We start from the raw sequence: 24,090 nt of genomic DNA, 5'->3' as shown, positions 1-24,090 counted from the left end.
GGATCCTTTAATATCAGCAAAGAGAAACGAAAGTAGCATTCATTACAAGCCAGGGAGAGTTAAACACAAAATTCTTCTGCTGGTGGCTGCTGTCTGATTATCACCCGAAGTATTGCGCTTATAGCGGACACCATGGGTCTCAGTGGCCGGGAGAGAGAAGGTTGCAATCGAGTGCTGAGCTTCCTGGACGATACAGTTTTACGTTCTTTGGCTAAAACTGTTAAATCCGGTAAAATGACATGTAAAAAAGAAGGTGAGAGGCTGAGCTCTGCTCCAGAATGATTTATATATTATACACATTATGTATATACTATACTATCATCAGTATATGCATTTGTCACGGATAGCATGACTGATACCTTCTGTACATGTCTTCTTAGTCTAAAGCATTTAGCGGGGACTTAAAAAAAAGCTAAAATAAAAATAATTATTATAGTGCATCATAAAATCATAAATAGTTATACACACGATCACAATAAATGACCTTATGTTGTATTATTTTATATCTAGGAATTATTGAGGCCATATTAGACCACAGTCAGAGCGCTGAAGAACTCTTGAAACGGAGAAAGGTTTATTATGACTCTATTTCTAAGTATCTAAGCAGTGAGGATCTTGATGTTCTGCCAAGAAGCTCAAAGTCTGATGTTATCCAGATAGCCATCAGACACTGGGCAGGAACAGTAAGTAACCGCATGTCTTGACAAGTTGTGTCTGTGTGTTTTAAGAAACATTTCAGTTTTTGTATCTGAATATTCTACAGAAGTACAGAGTACATGTCCCTGTGCTCTACTGAACTGAATTAATTTGGAAACCAATAAAGAATTGGTTTATATGATATTTTCTTAAGCTACAGAACTTTTCTTCCTCTTTGAATACTACAAGACAAAAAGTCTCGGACACTGATTCCTCTGACCTACTATCCTTTCATGTTTCTGAATTGTTAATATATAAACCTCAGAGGATAACAGCAAAGTATGGAGAGTAACAACAGTGTAATTTGGTTCCCATGTGATTCCTAGTTCCAAACTTAAAGAATTCCCAGTTTGGTCTAGAAAAATCTAAGTATTTTTTTTTTGCTAAATTACAATTTATTGTAACGTTATGTGTGTTATTTTTTCATCCTTTCGGTTTAATAAGCAGGGATCTTAGGAACCCCGGTCCATTATAATAGGACAACTTTGGGGGTCACAAGCAGGACTAGCACAGACCAGACTGAGGTTAATATAGCACAGGAACCCCTGTTGAAATGGAAACCAGCTCATTCTATCTAGTGCTGGGGCTGATTAAGGATGCTGCTTTTTTCTTTCTTCAGCATTTGTTGTCTGAACTGGTATAACTGACAGTCACTTGAGTAGTGAGTGTATGCTTGGGGAACCTAAGAGTACAGTCCCCCTATCCCGCTCGCTTAATCGTCAGTGGTCCCGCACACGTGGGGTTTGTTTTTTAATTTTTTTCATTGGGATATAATCTCCTCCCTTCCAAATCCTATTTCCTTCTTGACTCTGAAGAATTTTAAGTTAGAGGGGTCACAACTTGTAATTTGTAATGAATTGAGAGACTACGAGTCTAGACATTTAGTGATATTTTTAAAGTCTTCAGCTAGTCTGATGTTGAATTTGCAGCCAGTCCTGCATACATATTAGAGGTCACATGGAGAATATAGCCATGATGTAACAAGAGATCATTTCCTGTAGGCTGAATGTTTTGCTAGTGATGTTGAATTGAAACTGATTTTGTGCCAACATTTGCTAATATTTTGCAGTCCTTACATCTCCTGCAATAATAGAAGTCAGGGCCATGGAATTTGTGACTAGTTGCAATTTGTGGCAGTTCCAGATTTGGCTTATGGGTTAATGCTTTTTATAAATTACCTTTGGTTCAGAGGGGAAGATGTGGAATAAGTGTAACATCTTTCAGATGTATGTGCCAATGTGCATGTGATTAATTACATTTTTTGTGAGTAATTGTAATACTGGGTTACAAGAACTATTGAATTGTTTTATATGGTGAATTTCTTGGTGTTTTCGCAGGTGAGTAGCACACGCAGTTCACATAATAACCGGTCTGGACAAAGAGTGGAAATCAGCGAACAGACCGTGACACTAAAGATAGCTACATCAAGTCCTACCGAGTTTCTTTCAGTAAATCTGGTTCATCCCCCACAGTATAAATGGCCAGGACATGGAAATTCCAGCCAGGGACAACAAGGACAGGTATGGGAATATCACACAGGCAGCCTGCCACACAACAGCTTATCAGCACCCAGAGAGGATCAGCAGTTAGCTGATGGCAGTATCCCTTCAAGATCTGTGGCCCGCTCGCTTAATTGTCAGTGGTCCCGCTCACGTGTGGTTTATGTTTTAATTTTTTTAATTCCTTTTTCCTTCTTGATTCTGAAGAATTTTAAGTTAGAGGGGTCACAACTTGTAATTTGCAATAATTTGAGAGACTACGAATCTAGAGATTTAGTGATATTTTTAAAGTCTTCAGCTAGTCTGATGTTGAATTTGCAGCCAGTCCTGCATACATATTAGAGGTCACATGGAAAATATAACCATGATGTCACAAGTGATCATTTCCTGTAGGCTGAATGTTTTGCTTGTGATGTTGAATTGAAACTGATTTTGTGCCAACATTTGCTAATATTTTGCAGTCCTTACATTTCCTGCAATAATAGAAGTCAGGGCCATGGAATTTGTGACTAGTTGCAATTTGTGGCAGTTCCAGATTTGGCTTATGGGTTAACGCTTTTTATAAATTACCTTCGGTTCAGAGGGGAAGATGTGGAATAAGTGTAACATCTGTTAGGAACCCCTCCAGCCGGCACAACACAACCCGGAATCTACTCTGCCAGTCAGGTGTTCACTGGAGCCCCTGATGGTGGGGACAGACTGGGCCGCAGACTGACAGAGGGTCGTGAAGTGCGTACCAGCTGGGGAGAACCCAGGCAAGAGGAGTCAGGTCCACGCAGAGGTTAAGGGCCGGCAGCAGACAACAGTATCGATGAACAAGCTGAGGTCAGGGGTCACAGGCAAATAGCAGAACGGGTAAACAGGCCAAAGATCAGGGTCACAGGAAACACGAGCAAGGTCCAAATCAAAGCCAAGGGTCATACACGGGGAGTCAAATAGAGATATCAGGATACAGGACAGGAACTAGCAGGTTAGCAGACTGGAACACAGGAGCTATAACCGGCAATGAGGCAACAGACCTCATTGCCTTAAATACCAGTGGCCACCAATCAGAGCCTAGCTCTGAATTAGACACAGCCCCCAGCATAATTAATAGGCTGCATTAATTAGCCCACAGTCTAGAACATATGGTGAGCGCTGCGCCCGGCTTCCTCTCATTGCCGGGACGCAGCGCTGAAGCGTCTTCTCGTTGCCCCGGCAACGGCCGGGTCAGGGCCGGAAGTGACGTCCCGGTCGCCATAGCGATGGCCGGGACGCAGGTGAGTGAGTCGCGGCGGCTGGGCACCGCCGCGGCTCGTAACAGTACCCCCCCTTGAGGAGGGGTCGAGGGACCCCGACATTCAGGTTTTCTTGGGAACCTCCTGAAGAATTCCTTCAATTGTTTAGGGGCATGGAGTTGTCTTCGCGGAACCCAAGATCGCTCTTCTAACCCGCGGTTCCTCCACTGCACCAGGAAGTGCACCTGTCCTTGCACTTTTTTGGAATCTAAAATCCTTTGAACCACATACCGGCTTCAACAATGAACAATGAAATGTGTTCGGAATTTTTAGTGAACTAGAAATCTTTAATCTAAAAGCTACCGGATTGATCTGTTTGGTAATCATGAACGGCCCAATAAATTTAGGCCCTAGTTTTTTACAAGGCTGTCTGAGCCTAAGATTTCTAGTTGATAGCCATACTTTCTGGCCCACTTTGAATGGGCAGGTGGTACGGTGGCGATTCGAAAAATTTTTGGCCGACAATGAGGATTTTTTCAAGGAGGACTGAACTTTCCCCCAAATTACTTTCAGATCAGCAGCTGTGGAATGAATCTCCGGAATACCAGCAGATTTGAGAGAGTACAGAGAATTAGACCTGGGATGGAAACCGAAGTTACAGTAGAACGGGGAAGTTTGAGTAGATGAGTGAGATGAGTTATTGTAGGCAAACTCTGCCCAAGGCAGCAAAGATGACCAGTTGTCATGGAATTCTGAGGAATAACATCGGAGGAACTGTTCAAGTGCTTGGTTAACCCTTTCAGTTTGCCCGTTAGACTGAGGGTGGTATGCAGATGACAGACTGATCCGGATTCCAAGGAGGGTGCAGAAGGATTTCCAGAATTGTGCTATGAATTGTGAACCACGATCAGAAACAATATCGGAAGGAAGTCCATGGAGCCGGAAAACATGTTGTATGAAGAGAATGGCCAGATCTCGAGCTGTAGGAAGCCTGGTTAATGGGATGAAATGTGCCATTTTACTGAAACGGTCCACCACAACCCAAATAGTATTATGTCCTGCAGAAGGTGGCAAATCAACAATAAAATCCATGGACAAATGTGTCCAAGGTTTTGCAGGAATGGGCAATGGAAGCAATTGACCCACCGGGCGAGTCCTGGGGACTTTGTTCCTGGCACAAATTTCACACGAGAGGACATGACTCTTGACGTCAGCGGACAAGGATGGCAACCAGACCGTACGGGAAAGGATCTCCAGCGTCTTATAAACTCCAGGGTGTCCAGCAGACCTACTATTATGCGCCTCTGCAAGAACCGCCTTCCTTAGATGGACTGGAACAAAAAGACGTTGTTCCGGAGTAGTATCAGGGGCTAATTTCTGGAATCTCTGAAGTGTGATACTCAGATCTTGGGTTAATCCAACATGGATTATGGAAGGAGGAATAATAGGCTCTGGGTTCGAAACTGGAACGTGGTGTGCCAAGAAACTTCTGGACAGAGCATCTGCCCGGACATTTTTGGAACCCGGTCGATAGGTGATCAGGAAATTGAACCGGGTAAAGAATAACGACCAACGGGCCTGTCTGGGATTTAGACGTTTGGCCGATTGTATATATTGCAAGTTCTTGTGGTCGGTAATGACAGAGATCTGATGTGGAGCACCCTCCAGCCAATGTCGCCACTCCTCGAAGGCCCATTTGATTGCCAACAGTTCTCTATTCCCGACATCATAGTTGGCTTCTGCTGAAGAGAACTGGCGGGAGAAATAGGCACACGGGTGTAGACGATTAGTATGAGGGTCCTTCTGTGATAGTATAGCCCCAGCACCGACATCAGAGGCGTCGACCTCAAGAACAAATGATTTAGCTGGATCCGGGTGTCTAAGGACCTGAGCGGAGACAAAGGCTTTTTTCAGGCTTTCGAATGAGGCTACTGCTTGAGGCGACCAATTAGTTGGATCCATTCCTTTACGGGTTAGGGCGACAATGGGAGCCATGATGTCCGCAAAACCTGGAATGAACCTTCTATAATAATTGGAGAAGCCCAGAAACCTCTGCACCGCCTTAAGGTTGTTTGGTTGCACCCAATCTAGAATAGCCTGAACCTTAGTTGGATCCATGGAGAATCCCTCAGAAGAGATTATGTAACCTAAAAAGGATACTTTCTGCACCTCGAACTCACACTTTTCTAGTTTGGCGTAAAGGTGGTTCTCTCTCAGTCTTCGTAGAACTTGTTTAACATGATTCTGATGTACAGACAGAGATCTGGAATAGATGAGGATATCATCTAAATAGACGACCACGAAACTACCAAGAAAGTCCCGAAGAACTCATTGATTAAGTCCTGGAATACTGCAGGTGCATTGCTAAGACCGAACGGCATAACCAAGTATTCATAATGGCCAGAGTGCGTATTGAATGCCGTCTTCCACTCGTCTCCCTCCTTGATACGGATGAGGTTATACGCTCCACGAAGATCGATTTTTGAGAAGACAGTAGCACCTCTCAGCTGATCAAATAATACGGAGATGAGCGGAAGGGGATAGGTATTCTTGATTGTAATAAGATTCAATCCCCGGTAATCAATACAGGGTCTTAGTCCTCCGTCCTTTTTGGATACAAAGAAGCATCCTGCTCCTACGGGAGATTTAGATGGCCTGATGAAGCCCTTCTCCAGATTTTCTTCAATGTATTCCTGCATGGACTTGGTCTCCGGACCAGAGAGAGAGTACAGGCGACACTTAGGCAACTTGGAACCAGGAATAAGCTCGATGGCACAGTCAAAGTCACGGTGAGGTGGTAAGGTGTCAGCAGCTTTCTTGGAGAACACATCCCAGAACTCATGATATTGTGAGGGAAGCTGCTCCGGAATAGACTGAATCACCCGCAGGGGCAGTGACAAGCAGGACTGTGTACAGTAAGAGCTCCACTGGACAATTTCTCCTTTTACCCAGTCCATGACAGGGTTATGACGGGAAAGCCATGGGTGGCCCAAGATCAAGGGAACTGATGAACAATCGATAAGAAGGAAGGTTATTGACTCTGAATGGAGAGCTCCGATTTTTAATTGTAGTGGCGAGGTCTCCCAGGAAATCTTGCCACCAGGCAACGGACCTCCATCTAATCCACAGACAGTAATAGCGGACTTGAGTTTTACCATCGGAATTTTAGCAGCGCGGGCGAACCCGATGTCCAGGAAGTTGACTGCAGCTCCACTATCAACGAAGGCGGACAGGTCCATTGAACGAGCACTAAACATGAGCTGTGCAGGGATCAATACGGCGTTTTTCGGGGAGACAATCTGCAGACCTAGGTGAACTTTCCCCTCGTTCCCTAGGCATGCTCTTTTCCCGGCTTATTCGGGCAGGAACGGGAGAAGTGGCCTTTTGTGCCGCAATAGAGACATAGTCCCTGTGATCTTCTCTTGTCTCTTTCCTCAGGGGAGAGACGATACGCCCCCAATTGCATGGGTTCCTCACCATCCGTGGGAACAGGAATGAAGCCGGATAGAGGTGATGATGTCTCCTTTTCGATTTTCCGCTCTTTAAATCTCCTGTCGATTTTAATGGAGAGGTGCATCAGATCCTCCAGAGAGGTAGGAGATGGGTACTGCACCAAAGAGTCTTTGACCTGTTCCGACAGGCCAAGACGGAACTGACTCCGCAAGGCAGGATCATTCCATCCACTATCAGGTGACCATCTACGGAATTCAGTGCAGTATTCCTCTGCCGAGCGCCGGCCTTGTTTCAAGGCCCGTAGATGAGTTTCAGCGGAGGCAGTACGGTCCGGGTCGTCATATAGTAGACCTAACGCCTCGAAGAAAGCGTCTACTGACTGCATGGCGGGACTGGTCTGCGGCAAGGAAAACGCCCAGGACTGGGGGTCACCCTGTAGAAGGGAAATGATAATCCCGACTCTTTGATGCTCTGACCCGGAGGAGCGGGGTCTCAATCGGAAATAGAGCTTGCAGCTCTCCCTGAAATTCCGAAACAGGGACCTATTTCCAGAGAAGCAATCCGGCAAGTTCATCTTAGGTTCACAGACGGAACTTGGAGTGGGTTGTGACACTTTTGCGGCTTCTTCTTGAACAGACAGACGCTCAGCCAATCCCTGGATCATCTGATATAAGGACTCAACATGGGCTGCTAGGGCTTGTGCCGGAGACGGTGAGGATCCACTTGCATCCATTCCAACCTCGTCTCCGTGAGTGGGCCGGTTATAATGTTAGGAACCCCTCCAGCCGGCACAACACAACCCGGAATCTACTCTGCCAGTCAGGTGTTCACTGGAGCCCCTGATGGTGGGGACAGACTGGGCCGCAGACTGACAGAGGGTCGTGAAGTGCGTACCAGCTGGGGAGAACTCAGGCAAGAGGAGTCAGGTCCACGCAGAGGTTAAGGGCCGGCAGCAGACAACAGTATCGATGAACAAGCTGAGGTCAGGGGTCACAGGCAAATAGCAGAACGGGTAAACAGGCCAAAGATCAGGGTCACAGGAAACACGAGCAAGGTCCAAATCAAAGCCAAGGGTCATACACGGGGAGTCAAATAGAGATATCAGGATACAGGACAGGAACTAGCAGGTTAGCAGACTGGAACACAGGAGCTATAACCGGCAATGAGGCAGCAGACCTCATTGCCTTAAATACCAATGGCCACCAATCAGAGCCTAGCTCTGAATTAGACACAGCCCCCAGCATAATTAATAGGCTGCATTAATTAGCCCACAGGCTAGAACATATGGTGAGCGCTGCGCCCGGCTTCCTCTCATTGCCAGGACGCAGCGCTGAAGCGTCTTCTCGTTGCCCCGGCAACGGCCGGGTCAGGGCCGGAAGTGACGTCCCGGTCGCCATAGCGATGGCCGGGACGCAGGTGAGTGAGTCGCGGCGGGGCTCGTAACAACATCTTTCAGATGTATGTGCCAATGTGCATGTGATTAATTACATTTTTTGTGAGTAATTGTAATACTCGGTTACAAGAACTATTGAATTGTTTTATATGGTGAATTTCTTAATGTTTTCGCAGGTGAGTAGCACACGCAGTTCACATAATAACCGGTCTGGACAAAGAGTGGAAATCAGCGAACAGACCGTGACACTAAAGATAGCTACATCAAGTCCTACCGAGTTTCTTTCAGTAAATCTGGTTCATCCCCCACAGTATAAATGGCCAGGACATGGAAATTCAAGCCAGGAACAACAAGGACAGGTATGGTAATATCACACAGGCAGCCTGCCACACAACAGCTTATCAGCACCCAGAGAGGATCAGCAGTTAGCTGATGGCAGTATCCCTTCAAGATCTGTGGCCCGCTCGCTTAATTGTCAGTGGTCCCGCTCACGTGTGGTTTATGTTTTAATTTTTTTAATTCCTTTTTCCTTCTTGATTCTGAAGAATTTTAAGTTAGAGGGGTCACAACTTGTAATTTGCAATAATTTGAGAGACTACGAATCTAGAGATTTAGTGATATTTTTAAAGTCTTCAGCTAGTCTGATGTTGAATTTGCAGCCAGTCCTGCATACATATTAGAGGTCACATGGAAAATATAACCATGATGTCACAAGTGATCATTTCCTGTAGGCTGAATGTTTTGCTAGTGATGTTGAATTGAAACTGATTTTGTGCCAACATTTGCTAATATTTTGCAGTCCTTACATTTCCTGCAATAATAGAAGCCAGGGCCATGGAATTTGTGACTAGTTGCAATATGTGGCAGTTCCAGATTTGGCTTATGGGTTAACGCTTTTCATAAATTACCTGCGGTTCAGAGGGGAAGATGTGGAATAGTGTAACATCTTTCAGATGTATGTGCCAATGTGCATGTGATTAATTACATTTTTTGTGAGGAATTGCAATACTGGGTTACAAGAACTATTGAATTGTTTTATATGGTGGATTTTTGGGTGTTTTTGCAGGTGAGTAACGCACTCAGTTCACGTAATGACTGGTCTGGACAAATCCCCAGCATTAGCTTGGGAGAAGGGAGCCAAACAGTGGAAAGCAGCCGACAGATCCTGACAATAGAGGTAGCTACATCAAGTCCTACTGAGATTCTTTCAGCAAAGCTGGTTCATCCCTCACAGTATGAATGGCCAGGACAAGGAAATCCCAGCCAGGGACAACAAGGGCAGGGATGGGAAGACAACACAGCCAGCCTGCCACACAGCAGCTTATCAGCAGCCAGAGAGTATCAGCAGTTAGCTGATGGCAGTACTCCTCCAAGATCAAGATCTGTGGTGCAGAGCTACACGCAGCATCCATCATCTAGCACGCTGAATGACGTCATAACTGGTGAGTATACCATGAAAAAGAGAGAGAGGGAGGGAGGGGGGGGGGGGGGGTAAAGATCTTCTTCCCATCAAATGGCCCAACACTTGCAATTCATCGCCACATAGACTTGCAACATGCTGTATTCCAGCATGGAACACAAGCTAAGTGATTGTTGCTAAGAACGGGTTAGTTACACCAATGAAACACCACAACTAGCTCCAATGAGTGAGTTTCAATCAGCACTATACCTATGCTAGTGGCTGACGGGAACAGTGCAATCACTAACATAAGCAAACATTTAAAACTATTCTGTACTGCTTAGTGTCCTTCAGGATAATGTTTACTATTTGTCAAACATTAATAATATAAATAGAAACTAGTTAGAACAACCAGATATCGCAATATTCATTAGTAAACACATATGCAACAACTGTATATTATCAAGCAAACTATGAATGCAGCACATGTTGAATAATGGATAAAGAGCACGAGTCCATTTATATATACACCTCCCTTAGACAATAAGCAAGGTAAGTACATCTTAATAGATTAAACGCAGCTCTGCTTATGTTGACCACATGCCCAGTTACCATAAACTGGATTCAAACTAACAATTAGGGGCATATTCAATTAGGTTTCCGGTCCGCGGTAACACTCGTTACTGCGGAACCTGCGCAGTATTGATAGTAATGCGGTACTGCAATAATGCAGAATTTCCTACGCAACCCTATGGGGTGCGCACGAAAATCCACGTTATTGCGGTACCGTGGATTGACTTTACGGCCCGTTCCGGCTCGTTCCCGCAGACCGGAAACCTAATTGAATATGCCACCTAGCGTCAGACCTTCATACCACTATGTAATTAGAATATATATTGCCACATTTAATGTTCTCCCTTTTACAAATGGAACAAGTATATCATGGTTTAAAAGTCCATATAGACGTTTAAACCATAAGTTTCTATAACCTCATAGCAACTTATAATAAGTAATATCATCACAGTCATCCATTTATTATATCTTCATCTCTAGACCAAATACCAATCACCTTTTCAATAATAAACAGTGCACATAACAACCACCCACAAAACAATAGAGAATGTACAACATTAATAGCCAATATAATATGTCAATATGCGGATGGATACTACAAATCTAAGAAATCCTATAACTATCTCAGAAAAGTCTCCAAAGGAATGGCTTCATTCAGTCCTACAGACAAATTTTGTTCAACTTATGTATCCAATGAGCTTTTTTCTTTAAGAACATAGTATTTATATCACACCCATATAGGTGGTGGTACCCAGTCTATAATAATACAGAGTAATTAGCTAACGTAACCAGAGCTATAATAATACAGAGTAATGTAGCTGATTGAAGGTTAGTCTCCACATATTGCCTGGCAACAGATTTATCTGTTTTACCACTAGTTATTTCAGACTTATAAACTAACCATATTTCGCCATCTATTCACGAAATTTTCTAGCCATCTTCCCCAAGTACATTAGTCCACAAAGACAAGTCAGCATGTATATCACGTGGTTCATCGTGAACATGAGCCTATAACGGATCTTTACTTTATTGCCATTATGGACATGTGAGAATCTTATCCCTGATATCAACTAGGTTTTGCATGCACTAGCCATATTGAAATACTGTTTGAATCATTTAGTATGTGAGATCGCAGGAGCAATTGTTTAAGATAAGTCCTTCTCTGGTAAGACAGTAATGGCGTTCTGGTGAATGCCTGTTGAAGCACATGATCCAGTGCCAGTTTAGGCCAATGCTGTTTCAATGCTTTTCTCACATTTCTCGACTCCATATGAAAGCAGATGGTGAAAATCAGCTTATCCGGTATCACATATACCTTAGGCAAATTGTCCTTCCCTTTTTGGTATCATGCCCGTACTTCCTTCAGACACCTCTCCACTTTATTCCTGGAGTAGCCTCTTTAAAGGAAGCAAACCATTACTTCTTTAAGATGTGCTTCAGCCAACATTGTATCTGAATTACTGCATGTAAACCACAAGAATTACAGGATTGTTAATCCACCCTTAAGGGTTGACAGGTGATGACTGGACAGATGTAGTGTTGTTTTACAATCTGTTGGTTTACAAAATAGTGTTGTACTCATTCTCCCATCTGTATGGAAAACTGTAACATCAAGAAAGTTCAGCCTGGATGTGTCCACCTGTTATGTATATTGTATGAGGCAGTCCAAGTCACTAAATCCCCCCTCAATCCCTGTCTAATTAGAAAGATATTGTCAATAAACATTTTACAATACATGTATTAAGGAATTATGTTCTTACTCTCATACACATCCATATAGATGTTTGCATAAGATGGGGCACTATGAGATACCATTGCGGTGCCAACAACCTGCTTGTAGTATCCATCCACATATTGAAAATCGTTACATTCCATTATCAATGCCATGAGTTCTATCAGAAATTCTTCTGGTGGGCCATCATGTGATATCGGCCCAAAACACCCTTTATGGGGGATTATAGTATATGATAAACACACGCCCATCATAATAATAATGCATCCTCTGATATCACCACCAGTTTGGTTAAACTATCCAAAAAGTTGGTAGTGTCCCTCAAGTAGTTAGGGATCTTCTTTACACATGGTTGTAAATAATAGTCCAAATATTGGACTATTGGTTGTCATACTGAGCCACATGCCAAAATGATCGAGCAACCCGGAGGATTTTCTAAGGACTTATGTATTTTCAGTAAAGTATATAAAATCAGACACATTGGTGTTTTTTTCATAATTGATTCACCTATCCCCTCATTAATTCAACCATTCTGTACAGAAAAATGTATCACTCTATCAACCTTATTTTAACATAAGTGTTGGACCAGAATCAACTCTCATATAAATAATATGGTCTGCTTGTTGTCTATGAATCTCAGCATCAAAGTCTTATAGGACTATTGTTCCACCTAAATCAGCAGGCCACATTACAGTGTTTTATTCTCCCTCAGTGTCTTATACTCTTGTCTCTCCTGTTTAGCAATATTAACATACACCAGCTTATTATGTATTACTCCATCCCGTACACCCAAGTCAACTCACCGTAAAAAATGTTATTGTCGGATTTTTGGAGAGGGGATCAAAAGTACCTGTTTTTTAAATCCTTGGACACAGCCTGGGTCAGATTCATTTCTCTTATCCTCACAGGAAGAAGAAATGTGAGCTACAATGAAGCACCCCAGCAAAGTAGTCGACATACGTGTGTGCAAACCTAGTGAAACATATATATAAATTTACATATATACATATATATATCTACATACACACACACATATATATATTTTTATATTATATATATCTACATATTGTCGAAGTCGTATAATTGGATGAATGAAAGTATATTGGTTTAAGATTGTTTTGGCGTGCAATTGCGATCCGTACGCCACGTAACACTTGGCGTGATGCGATCGCACGGTAAAATACGCACGCACACACTCGCATTACAACATTTAGTTATTTATATAATTCATATTCATATTGGCTTCGTCACACTGTAATTTATGAGCAGATAATATTTGGTTTATTAGTAGTATATATATAAATATATATATATAATGATTATACGTACACTTCAGCGATATATATGGTTCAGGTTGTGGGAAAGGTGGCATGTCTGGTATCATATTGATCCCCTATTCATCAGCAGCTGTCCGGTGCAGTCGGCAAAGAGATCGCACATTGCATACTTTAGTTATTGATATTAGGGAATAATCCTTTGTATGATGCTGGCTATGAAAGGAGCAGACCCCCTGGAGAGACGATCCCCACCTTTGGATTCCTTAGATTGAATCAGCCTATGACCTGTTTACCCTGGGCCCACCCAACGTCTTGACCTATAGAAACAATCTACGTCATCTCTATTGTTCACTGTGTAACACTGTACTGTATATAATCATCGCAGCACTCCCCATGGCTCTCAGTCAACTCTGACACAGTATTCTAACAGATATACTGTCCACCGGGTCCCGTGGGTGCGCAGCGAGCGCATGCGATAGCATCGGTATGTATTTATCTTTTGGTATTGGCTGTACTGTACTTTATCATAATATAATAATGTATTGAATTGTTGACTATTTACATCTGCTAAAATAAATCAGTTTGTGCTTTGGAAACACATACAATTGATTGGGCAATGCTTATTTTAAAACGGTAAACTTACTTTAATAATATATACACACGAATATATGTATATATACACAAATGTATGTATGTATGTAAATATATATATTAATATAGCATAGAATGGGTGTCCTTCCTGTGCTCCTATAGGATAGGGGAGGGGATGGGGAATGCAGCCCGATTCTCTTGGGAATACCCACTAAAATTCCCAAAGTTACAGACAATAAAACAGAAATTTGGAATAAGGCGCAACTGGGAAGGTAGTGAAATGAACAGGTTTTCTGAGTATCACAACATGAATGGATTTCATCAATGGTAGCATGTAAAATATAATAAATCATCCGTGTGAGCAGGAGCTTAGCCGCGTCTGAATGTATTTTATTGTTATTCACAAATTATTTTTATATTGGAATACTACACTTCACGGGAATCCTGGGAGAAACGGATGGAAGTAGATCGAGTGATTATTTGGAATCACATTTAGATGACCTGAAAAGATTGCACATTGGGACTATATATATATATATATATTCCATATTGTGACTGTGGATGATTTATTATATTTTACATTCTGCCATTGATGAAATCCATTCATGTTGTGATACTCAGAAAACCTGTTCATTTCACTACCTTCCCAGTTGCGCCTTATTCCAAATTTCTGTTTTTATATATATATATATATATATATATATATATATATATATATATACACACACACACATGCTGGCCAGCAACATGCTTCGGGGTGTGGCTACAATTTTAGACAGTGATTGGTTGCTCTCCAACTATTCCTATCCCCATCATATACACGGACAATGCTTTGTGCACTACTGTTAGGGGCACACAGCTCTCCCTTTTCGAGCAGTGCCGTGTGAAGCGATATATACCTCCCAACTGTCCCTACAATCAGGACAAAGTCCTGATTGAGTGTGTCAGAACAGTTGACTGACTGTCCTCTCTCCTACCTGTTCTTGTTGCTTTCAATACTTGTTGGGGAGAGATGGCTGTGAACAGTGCAGACAAAAACGATCTGCACACAAGCTGCAAAGTGGCTGATCTTGGGGCAGGGTCCAACCACCTCAAGCATACAATACCCCAGGCTGGAAGGGGGGTTTCCAGGCACTAGGCACTATACATATACATAAAAATATATTATATGTATATATCTATATTACACTCACCAACTTTTTTCAGTTGGTGTCTGGGAGCTTCTCTGGGGCAGGCTCCGAAATGGCGTTATTTTGGCCCCGCCCCCATGACGCAATGACGCAAAACGTGTCAAAATGACACGATTCTCCGGGAATCGCAGCATTTTGGCCCTAATTCGGGCAGATGCGGGAGATTGCCACACTCTCCCGAGAGTCCGGGAGACCCACCCGAAATGCGGGAGTTTCCCGGAAATTCCGGGAGAGTTGGCAAGTATGATCTATATATATCTATATATACATATATACGCGTATGTGTGTGTGTGTGTGTATATATATATATATATATATATATATCATATCAATGTCAATAACAGTAGTGAGGTTGAGGAGAGTTCAGAGCAGATAGTTCCACGGATTTCAAATGTACCTTTATAAGGTAAGGAAAATGCAGTGTCAATGAAGGCCAAGAGGAAGGGAAAGGGGGGTAGTGGCTCTAGGGCAGCTAGAATGCAAACTGCATCCTGTATTAGGGCACATACCTAGACATATTTGGAAATTGTGGCAAAGGGCAAATTCATTACCATCTGCAAACTAACGGAGGCGGGGTTGAGAGACAAGGATAAGTTGTAGGAAAGGAGTATAGTGCACAGGGAAGCATACAAAACTTGAAAATTGCTTGTTTAGAATGCTCGTTACACTGGTTGTTATATACAAGTGCTCCTGAATCAAGGAGTGAGCATGATAATATGTATGTATTTCACTTATGTCAACCTGTGGTTCGAGGCGCAAAATTGAATAAATACATATAGGTTTGTTATTTCACAGAGGGGCTTAGCGGGGAGGGACACATAAGCAAGAGGGAGCCAAAGGTTGGGCCTGTAATGAGAGAGAGTGGGCATGAGAAGTTCTGCATTGCTCATCACCTGGGTAAATAGTATATCACTAGGAAATGAGAGCAGCTTAACAGGGTACATATTGTGGGTGCAGCTAAAAAATAAAGCATCTAGCCAAGTAAATTTGGGTAATAGTCTAGGATTTCGGATTTCTACACAGGTACCCCAAATAAAAAAAAAAGTAGCATTTGTGAAGGAAGGTTAAAATACCATTAATAAAGGACATTGCTAACGTCAGCAAACATAATAATCACAAATCTGTCAAAAAAACAATCACATATTATCAGGGTAAAATCATAAAGTAATTGAGATTAGATCATACTTGCCTACTTTTGGCAAGTTGTATCCGGGAGAGGGGCATGTCTAGAGGGCAGGAGGGGGCGGGGCGCAGCCAAACGCGACAAATATGCCGTTTTGTCGCGGGGCCGGGGCCAAAATGACGCGATTCAACGTGAATTGCGTCATTTTAGCCCCGCAATTGAGGGATGCGGGAGATTTGCCAGCTCTCCCGGGAGTCCGTGAGACCGACCCGAATTTCGGGAGTCTCCCGGACATTCCGGGAGAGTTGGCAAGTATGGATTAGATTCAGAGATGAGCGGGCTCGGATATCTTAAATCCGAGCCCACCCGAACGTTGCCGATCCGAGCCGGATCCGAGACAGATCCGGGTATTCCCGCCAATTGCAAAACTGAAACCGAGGCTCTGAGTCATAATCCCGCTGTCGGATCTCGCGATACTCGTATTCTATAAATTCCCCGCTAGCCGCCGCCATCTTCACTCGGGCATTGATCAGGGTAGAGGGAGGTTGTGTTAGGTGGTCCTCTGTCCTGCTATATCTTGTGCTGTGCTGTGCTGTGTTCTGCTCAGTCCAGTGGTGCTGTGTCCTGTGCTCTGTCCTTCTGAGTTCAGTGGTGCTGCTGGGTCCTGTGCTGTGTCCTGTTCAGTCCAGTGGTGCTGTGTCCTGTGCTCTGTCCTTCTAAGGGCATTGTTATTTCCCCATTATTCCCAAGTTATAAAAAAAAAAAAAAAGAATTATAAAAAAAAGAAATTAAAAAAAAATATCCAAAAACAATCCTGCAGTATAAGTCCATTGGTACTGCAATATTACAAAGTTCACTGATTCTGCAGTATAAGTCCATTGGTACTGCTATATTACAAAGTTCACTGATTCAGCAGTATAAGTCCAGTGGTACTGCTATATTACAAAGTTCACTAATTCTGCAGTATAAGTCCAGTGGTACTGCAATATTACAAAGTTCACTGATTCTGCAGTATAAGTCCATTGGTACTGCTATATTACAAAGTTCACTGATTCTGCAGTATAAGTCCATTGGTACTGCTATATTACAAAGTTCACTGATTCAGCAGTATAAGTCCAGTGGTACTGCAATATTACAAAGTTCAACCAAGGAACATGATGCTATTGGAATTATTCCCCATAGTCGTCTCTCAAAATTTGGAGAGACAATCTGGTCAGCAGGTAAACTTTTGGTGGGATAGCAGGCAACAAAAAAAAACAGTCAGGATCATCCCACCCAGTAATGAGGCTTTGGTGGTGGCTGGTAGAGGAAAACTTGCATTGTAACATCATGTTCAGAACAAAACATTGACCAGAATGTGGTAACTGACGCTTTAGCATGCGTGAAGTTGGACACACTGCAGCGACACCGCAAGCTCAAAATTAGGGATTGTGGGGCTGGTAGAAGGAAATACAAGAAATCCACATCCACCCAAACACTTAAAACTCACAAGTGCAAGCAGCAAGCATTGGCGTTGCTAAAGTTGTTTGGTTTTATATTCATTTGACTAGCCCTTTTTATTCTTTATCTAGAAATTGGAGCAATAGAGACAGTCTGCCAGGCACATCAGGGAAACCAACCCCGTTGCGCACATTGACCCCAGGAGAAGGGATGCATCAACGGAATGCTCAGAAGAGGTTAATACCAGGTGGGCGACGTGGAGAGTTGCACTAATGCTCGCCCAAGGGGTATCCTAGCAGTGTCTACATGGAAAGCAACCCATGCTCCACAACTTGGTTGGTCTCCAGTTTAAGTAAAGCCACTGACATGCACCTGTTTTCCTGTTATGTTAGTTATTTGTAAATAAATATGAATGTTCTTTACATAAATAAAGTGTGCTTAGTACACATGCTAAAGATGGAATTGAGAACTGTATGAGTGAATATTAATATCAAACAGAATATCCCCATAGCCCAATATCAGCAATGTATTTGCAACTTGCATATGTTAGCATGTCAGTTTTATTGTTATGTGTAGCAAAAAAAATATTTTTTATTATTATTATTACCGTACAGTGTTAGCCAGCAAGTATAATCATTTTTTGGGTTAGCCAATAAAGGTTATCACTCCTATAATACTTTTGTCTTTCTGGACACAAAAGTATTTAACATCACATAGTTTTATTTTTAAAATGTTATACTCCTTTATACATAGTTGCATATATTAGTATTGCGGTTTTGTTTTCTATTTGGAATTTTTGAAATAAAAAAATAACATTACTTACTTTATTGTACTGATTTTGTTTTTTTATAAAAAATTTTTTTAGTACAGAGCCTTAAAACATTAAAATATTACCATGGAACATGCTTTATTAGCTTTAAGTATGTTTGTCTATAATGAGTAGTTTCAAAGGGGACCCAAAAATCTACAAAGTCTAAGCTCCCCTCCTCCTTTTTTCTCACATAGAGCCGCCAATCATGGCAGAAGCATTGTATTTGGAGGACGACAGACGTTGTTCCCTCCAAGACTAGAAGCTGGTACACTGTTGCCGGCCAATGGAGCGTTTCTTCAGGCCACATGTCAGATGCTGAGGTGTTCCATCATCATTGGCTTCCACCTCATGTCATGCTCAACATCCCTACAACAATACCACCACTGGCTAAGCTATTGGCGGTATTGCCCCTTATTGCAGACCATAATGGGTGTCACGGCAGGATTGTTCCAGTCCACATTTAGTTGTGTGCTCAAGGTGGTGCTGCTAGCTTTCCTGTCACGCATCTATCAATTTATACATCTACCACTTGATGAGGTGTCCCTTGTGCCCATAAAGCCTCAGTTTGCTACCATAGACGGCTTTTAGCACATTGTAGGGGAAGTTGAAGGTACACATAGAGCCCTGGCCCATTGCGTGGAAATGTATCTTTTCTTTATAGAGAAAGCATTTCCACTTGATCAATGTCCAGACTACATGTGATGCATCTCTCCAGATTCAATGCCTGATTGCTAAATGACCGGAGAGCACCCATGGCTCTGTTGCCTTCATGCACTCAGGAATGTGGCACAGATTAGCCCAGAGCAAGGAGGCTCAAGGCCACATGGATATGCGGGGCTATTTTTTACTTTTGTCATTCACTTAATATTTTATCGTTAGGCCTATCTTTCCATAAATAGATTTTTTATACATTGGACAAATAGAAGGCTATTTTTGCATCTTTGTAAAATGTTAACACTCTTGCATTATGGTGTACTTAGATAAAAAAGCGTGGAATACTGTTGGATTAGAATAGAACCATAGCATGTCTAAATAGGTCCCTCATTCTTTATAACATTGATTTAACTATTTTTTTTTATCTTTAAAGGAGACAACGCTTACTCTTTCCACCCTAGTGGGGTAAGGGACAGATAATGTGGTAAACCTGCCTGACATTTATTTACTGTGTGTATATAATATTCTAGTGTTGTTTTTATTACAATAAATGTACTGTTGTACTTTTCTAACCACACTTGCCTGAGTGACTAATAAGAACCTTAGAAGGTACTGGGTAGGCTTCCCTGGCTTAGGAAGGCATCTGTGGGTGGCCAGCCAGAGCGAAGTGGTTAGAATTGGGCCAGAAAACCCGGTATCTTTACAACAGCAATACAAATGTTTCAATCATTAGGTGGATGGAAGAGGATGGTGGAGAAGCTAAGTGCTCCATGTACTAATTGCTCCAGTCGAGCCATTTGATTAGGACAGATGAAAGAGAGGCTGTGTATGTGTATTTTCCATATCAAAGCCTTTTTTGTGGGGATTTTATTATCACAAAACCAAGCAGGGGTGGGGGTTGCTAGATTTCCAGTGCTGAGCAATTGCAGCTCTAGTAGCAATAAGAATATGATCCAGAACATATATGTTATTGCTTTGGATTTGAGCAGGGTAGTGGTGCAAAACAGACCCCTCAGGCAAAGGGTTTAAATCAACATGCACAACCTTACGTATCAATAAAAAAATCCAGCATCTGTCCCAAATGAAGCAATCCAATAATTCAGTGAGGTATTTGGTGGCATTCCATAAGGAGTCCATGAGGGGAATCCAACGGCAGCCTACTAAAGAGTTCAGATATTTGCACACAACACAGGATGTGTACATCATTTGAAAGGATTGATGTAACCTTAATTCAATTGAACACTGGACTAAACAGTCTGACTGGGGTTATAAGAGAAAATTTTGCCAATTTAGTGGCTGTCTTTCGGCAATTAATGACACTCCTACTGGTGCCATCATCTTCACTTGCCAGCCACCTCATCACTACCCCAAACACGTAATTGCCTGCTACTCCCCAGCGTGGCAGTGGGCAGATTAGCTGTAGAATACTGGCATCCCCAAGTCGGGGCAAGGCACCTGAGCCTGCATCAAAAAAGCAAAAAATTAACACTTGAAAGTTTTTGAAATTGTATGGCAAAGTGCTTTTTTTTTTGTTTGTTTTGTTGCAGAAAATGAAAAATGCACGTCATCATTGTTTTTTTATATTGTCAGAAATTTAGGTTAAAAAATGTTCTTACTTTATGCACATTGGTATTAGCAATGGTGAATGACCTAAAGATGTTTAGATGATGAACCTGGGAGAACTTTTGAAAATATTTTTTAACTTTATTTCCAGACACATACACATACTCTTTAATTGGTGACACATGTTTTTTTTTTTTCACATAGTCCTGTCCTTATGATGATGAATGTACAAGAATAAATAAAAAAAATAAAAAAAAACAGGTTACTGGTACTTACTAAACAATTACACTTACTTAAAACCATACTCACCTGTAAAAAAATTCTGAATGATCCTTTCTCTGATCTGCTTCCCCCTTGTATTCTCCCCATAAGCTGATGTAATGAGCTTTCCTGCTTCATCACTGTTTACTGCTGGTAGTAGGGGTAAATTTGGTTTTGGGCCAAATTATGCAGCAGACAGCGTGGCGACACAATATCAGCCACCTTAGCTGGGGCATAGGGAAGCACACCGCTAACTGTATCAAGGCAGCAGAATTTGGTCTTCAAATGGCCAAAGGTACATTCTATCTTCCCTCTAATGGCTGTGTGCGCCTATTATATCTGTGTTGGGCAGGAGTCTACTGATTCAACAGAGGTATCATTAACCAGGATTGACACCCATATCCTGAGTCACCTAGAATAGCACAAAAATATCAATACTTAATTAAAGCATCACCAAACAATGAAATAAACATATTATTTTTATTTCATCTACCTATTAGCTATCCCTCTAGCATTTCACCACTCTGAAGTTTACGATAAAGGGCAGACTGGCGCAGAATATAGGCATCAAAGCAAGATAACCCAGGAATACCGAGGCTGTAGAGTAGGAAGTGCAGGAGGGAGTCCGGTGAGACACAGAGTGGATGGTATCAAGACTGATATACCACTCGTGGCCACTGGAATAAATAAGGAACACTTGATAGAGGAGTCCCCTGATCCACAGCGACTTCTGTACCGCTTGTCCGGAAAGGAACGGAAGTTGCAGTGATAGGTAAAGATGATGAAACTGAACGTAGGCAGTAGCCAAGGGTAACTGCAACCTACAGTAAAGGTGAGAGTCCGGAAATTTTAGGGAAATAGTTCTTAGGCGGTTGCCAGGGGTAACTGCAACACACTGTATCAGTGAGAGTCCGGAGATTTAGGGGTAACAGTTCTTAGGCAGTTGCCAGGGCTAACTTCAACCCACAGTACCGGTGAGAGTCCGGAGATTGGAGGGAAACAGTTCCTTGGCGATTGCACACAGTGATATATGTAAACAGTCAATAGTACCTGTGGCAAGGTTGAGTCCGGAGCCAAAGGAAGATTGTTGAAATCTGAGTGCAGAGATGCTGCAGGGGCTGTGTCTCCGTATAAGTTAGGATGAGCAGAGGAGCTGCAGATCACACCGGAGCCATGCCTGAGGGCACGACTTTACCTGGGTCCAGGAGAAAACTGACTGGAACTGGTGAGTAGATAGTAGAATCGTCAGGAACAGAATCAGGTCTGATACACAGGATATCAACACAGGAGAAGAGTCAAAGCAGAGCCGAGTCGGTACACAGGGAAATCTAATGAAGAGTAGTCAGGAACGTAAACGGTCTGGTATACGGGTATACACTAAGCCGGCAGGAAACAACAGGAGCAGGTAACAGGGCAAACACAAGGGAGCAGAACACTAAGGTAAACGTATTACCGGCAATCCTGCAGAGGATTAGCTCGCTATTTAAAGTTAGCAGAACCAATAGGCTGCAGGTGATAATGAGGAAGCCAAGTGAATGAGCTAGGAGAAACAGGCTGGCCAGGTGAGGCATAATATAGAAATGACAACATGAATTGAGGGCAGATTCTGACAGAGAACAGACCTAACTGACCCTATTTAATACCTATTTAATCTAACTAGCTAATCTATCTGCCCATCTGATCTACCTAAACTAATCTATCTAAGAACTAAACTAACTACCTTTCTAAACACCTAATGTGGCTATCTAACTACCTAACTACCTACCTACCTATCCCTATCTATCTATCTATCTATCTATCTATCTATCTATCTATCTATCTATCTATCTAGTTACTCTGACAGAGAGCCCGGCGAGTGATAACACAATTATTCAGGGAAACTATAACTCATTTGGGTAATACCATTTTCCAGGGGCAAAACTTCTTAGTGAAGAAATAATATAGGTTATTTTAACCCAGTTGCAAAGCCTAAAACAAAGTCACAACTTAGATCTTCCTTCGGGATAATGGGCTGTTGCAGACAGTGGATTCCAAACTAAGGGCCTGATTCAAGTCCGGATATGCACATTGGGCCTGATTCATTAAGGATCTTAAATGAACAAGATCCTTATTTCAGTCTCCTGGACAAAACCATGTTACAATGCAAGGGGTGCAAATTAGTATTTTGTTTTGCACATAAGTTAAATACTGACTGTTTTTCATGTAACACGCAAATACTTCATAGCTTATTTGTACACTGAAATTTAAAGTTGATATTTGTGTTGTGTTCGGTTCTTGGGGAACTGAGCCTGAGCATCTCTATTTTAAACTAGTTTTATACTTCTTGGAAATTACCTTACATATCACTTTCTAGTACAATATCCTTCTTGAAGTTTCTTTCTTGCTGCTAAATAGAATAATGCCTAGCTAACATAAAAATCGTTGTCATATATGTAGCAGTTTAACCATTTCAGGCTTTCACTTGATTATCCAACTTTAATCTTCTATATTATTCAAAGTGTCATGGGCACTAGGAGTCTTTACCAGATGATGGACTTACCAGAGCAGTATAGGTGGTAATATGATACTCTGGTAGCGGGGTGATCACGGAACAGGAGACAGCAGATGGTAAGAGAATGCTCGTGGAAAGTCTATGACTAGCAGCACTGGTAATATGTAGATAATTGACACGAGGAACTGGATGGACAAGGAAACGTGAGGGAAGTCAGTGGTCTGCGGATACCAAGTTGTACCACTGCTATAGTGAGGAGGAATGTCCAGAAATAACGAGGAGGTGATGAGAGTCAGCGGTCTGCGTATAGCAAGTGGTACCGCTGTCTAGGTGAGGGAATGGAATCCAGGTGAAGGTATTCGGGAAGTCAGTGGTCTGCGTTAGCAAGTTGTACCACTGCTATGTGAAAGGATACTGGAAACGGGTGACTCAGGAAACAGGGAACAGTGGTCTGCCTCTAGCAAGTTGTACCACTGAATATATATATGTGAAGAAGAGCACGGGGAGATAAATGCAATGCAGAGTATACACGGGCACACTGAACTTGATCCCACGATGATATGCACAAATAGTAATAACTGAACAGCACTGCACAATGATACAAAGTCACAAGAGCTATCCAGGCAAAAGGTTACACAGTCAAATGATGGTAATAGTCTCAACGGATAGGCAACTCCAGAGGAGAACAACTCAGTCCAGCAAGATATGCAATACACCAACACAGTCA

The 24,090-nt window shown here is 42.3% G+C and overlaps 1 protein-coding gene across 3 annotated transcripts; it reads left to right on the top strand.

The window, feature by feature from the left end:
* Positions 1-29: 29 nt before the first annotated feature.
* On the top strand, positions 30-19,623 carry LOC142139445 (uncharacterized). Of its 3 annotated transcripts, none has more exons than XM_075197053.1 (6): positions 30-253; positions 511-683; positions 2,034-2,216; positions 8,435-8,617; positions 9,325-9,700; positions 17,715-19,623. In XM_075197053.1, exons 1-6 carry the CDS (start codon positions 133-135, stop codon positions 17,777-17,779), a joined length of 1,101 nt encoding a protein of 366 aa, XP_075053154.1. In that variant the 5' UTR covers positions 30-132; the 3' UTR covers positions 17,780-19,623. The 3 variants fall into 3 exon arrangements, with proteins under 3 accessions (XP_075053154.1, XP_075053153.1, XP_075053155.1); XM_075197052.1 differs by having other exon boundaries at positions 12,871-19,623; XM_075197054.1 differs by lacking the exon at positions 8,435-8,617 and having other exon boundaries at positions 12,871-19,623.
* The last annotated feature ends 4,467 nt before the right edge of the window (positions 19,624-24,090 follow it).

This window comes from Mixophyes fleayi, chromosome 2, assembly GCF_038048845.1.
Source record: "Mixophyes fleayi isolate aMixFle1 chromosome 2, aMixFle1.hap1, whole genome shotgun sequence".
NCBI classification, from domain to species: domain Eukaryota; kingdom Metazoa; phylum Chordata; class Amphibia; order Anura; family Limnodynastidae; genus Mixophyes; species Mixophyes fleayi.
This window is presented reverse-complemented; position numbering and strand designations above follow the sequence as displayed.

What these genes read in the sequence shown, in the direction of transcription:
- LOC142139445 (XM_075197052.1), top strand. Translation starts at nt 133, where the DNA reads ATGGGTCTCAGTGGCCGGGAGAGAGAAGGTTGCAATCGAGTGCTGAGC. An exon ending in AATGACATGTAAAAAAGAAG is followed by an intron (nt 254 to 510) that starts GTGAGAGGCTGA and finishes TTTTATATCTAG; the next exon opens with GAATTATTGAGGCCATATTA. An exon ending in GCTGAATGACGTCATAACTG is followed by an intron (nt 9,701 to 12,870) that starts GTGAGTATACCA and finishes TTATCCTCACAG; the next exon opens with GAAGAAGAAATGTGAGCTAC.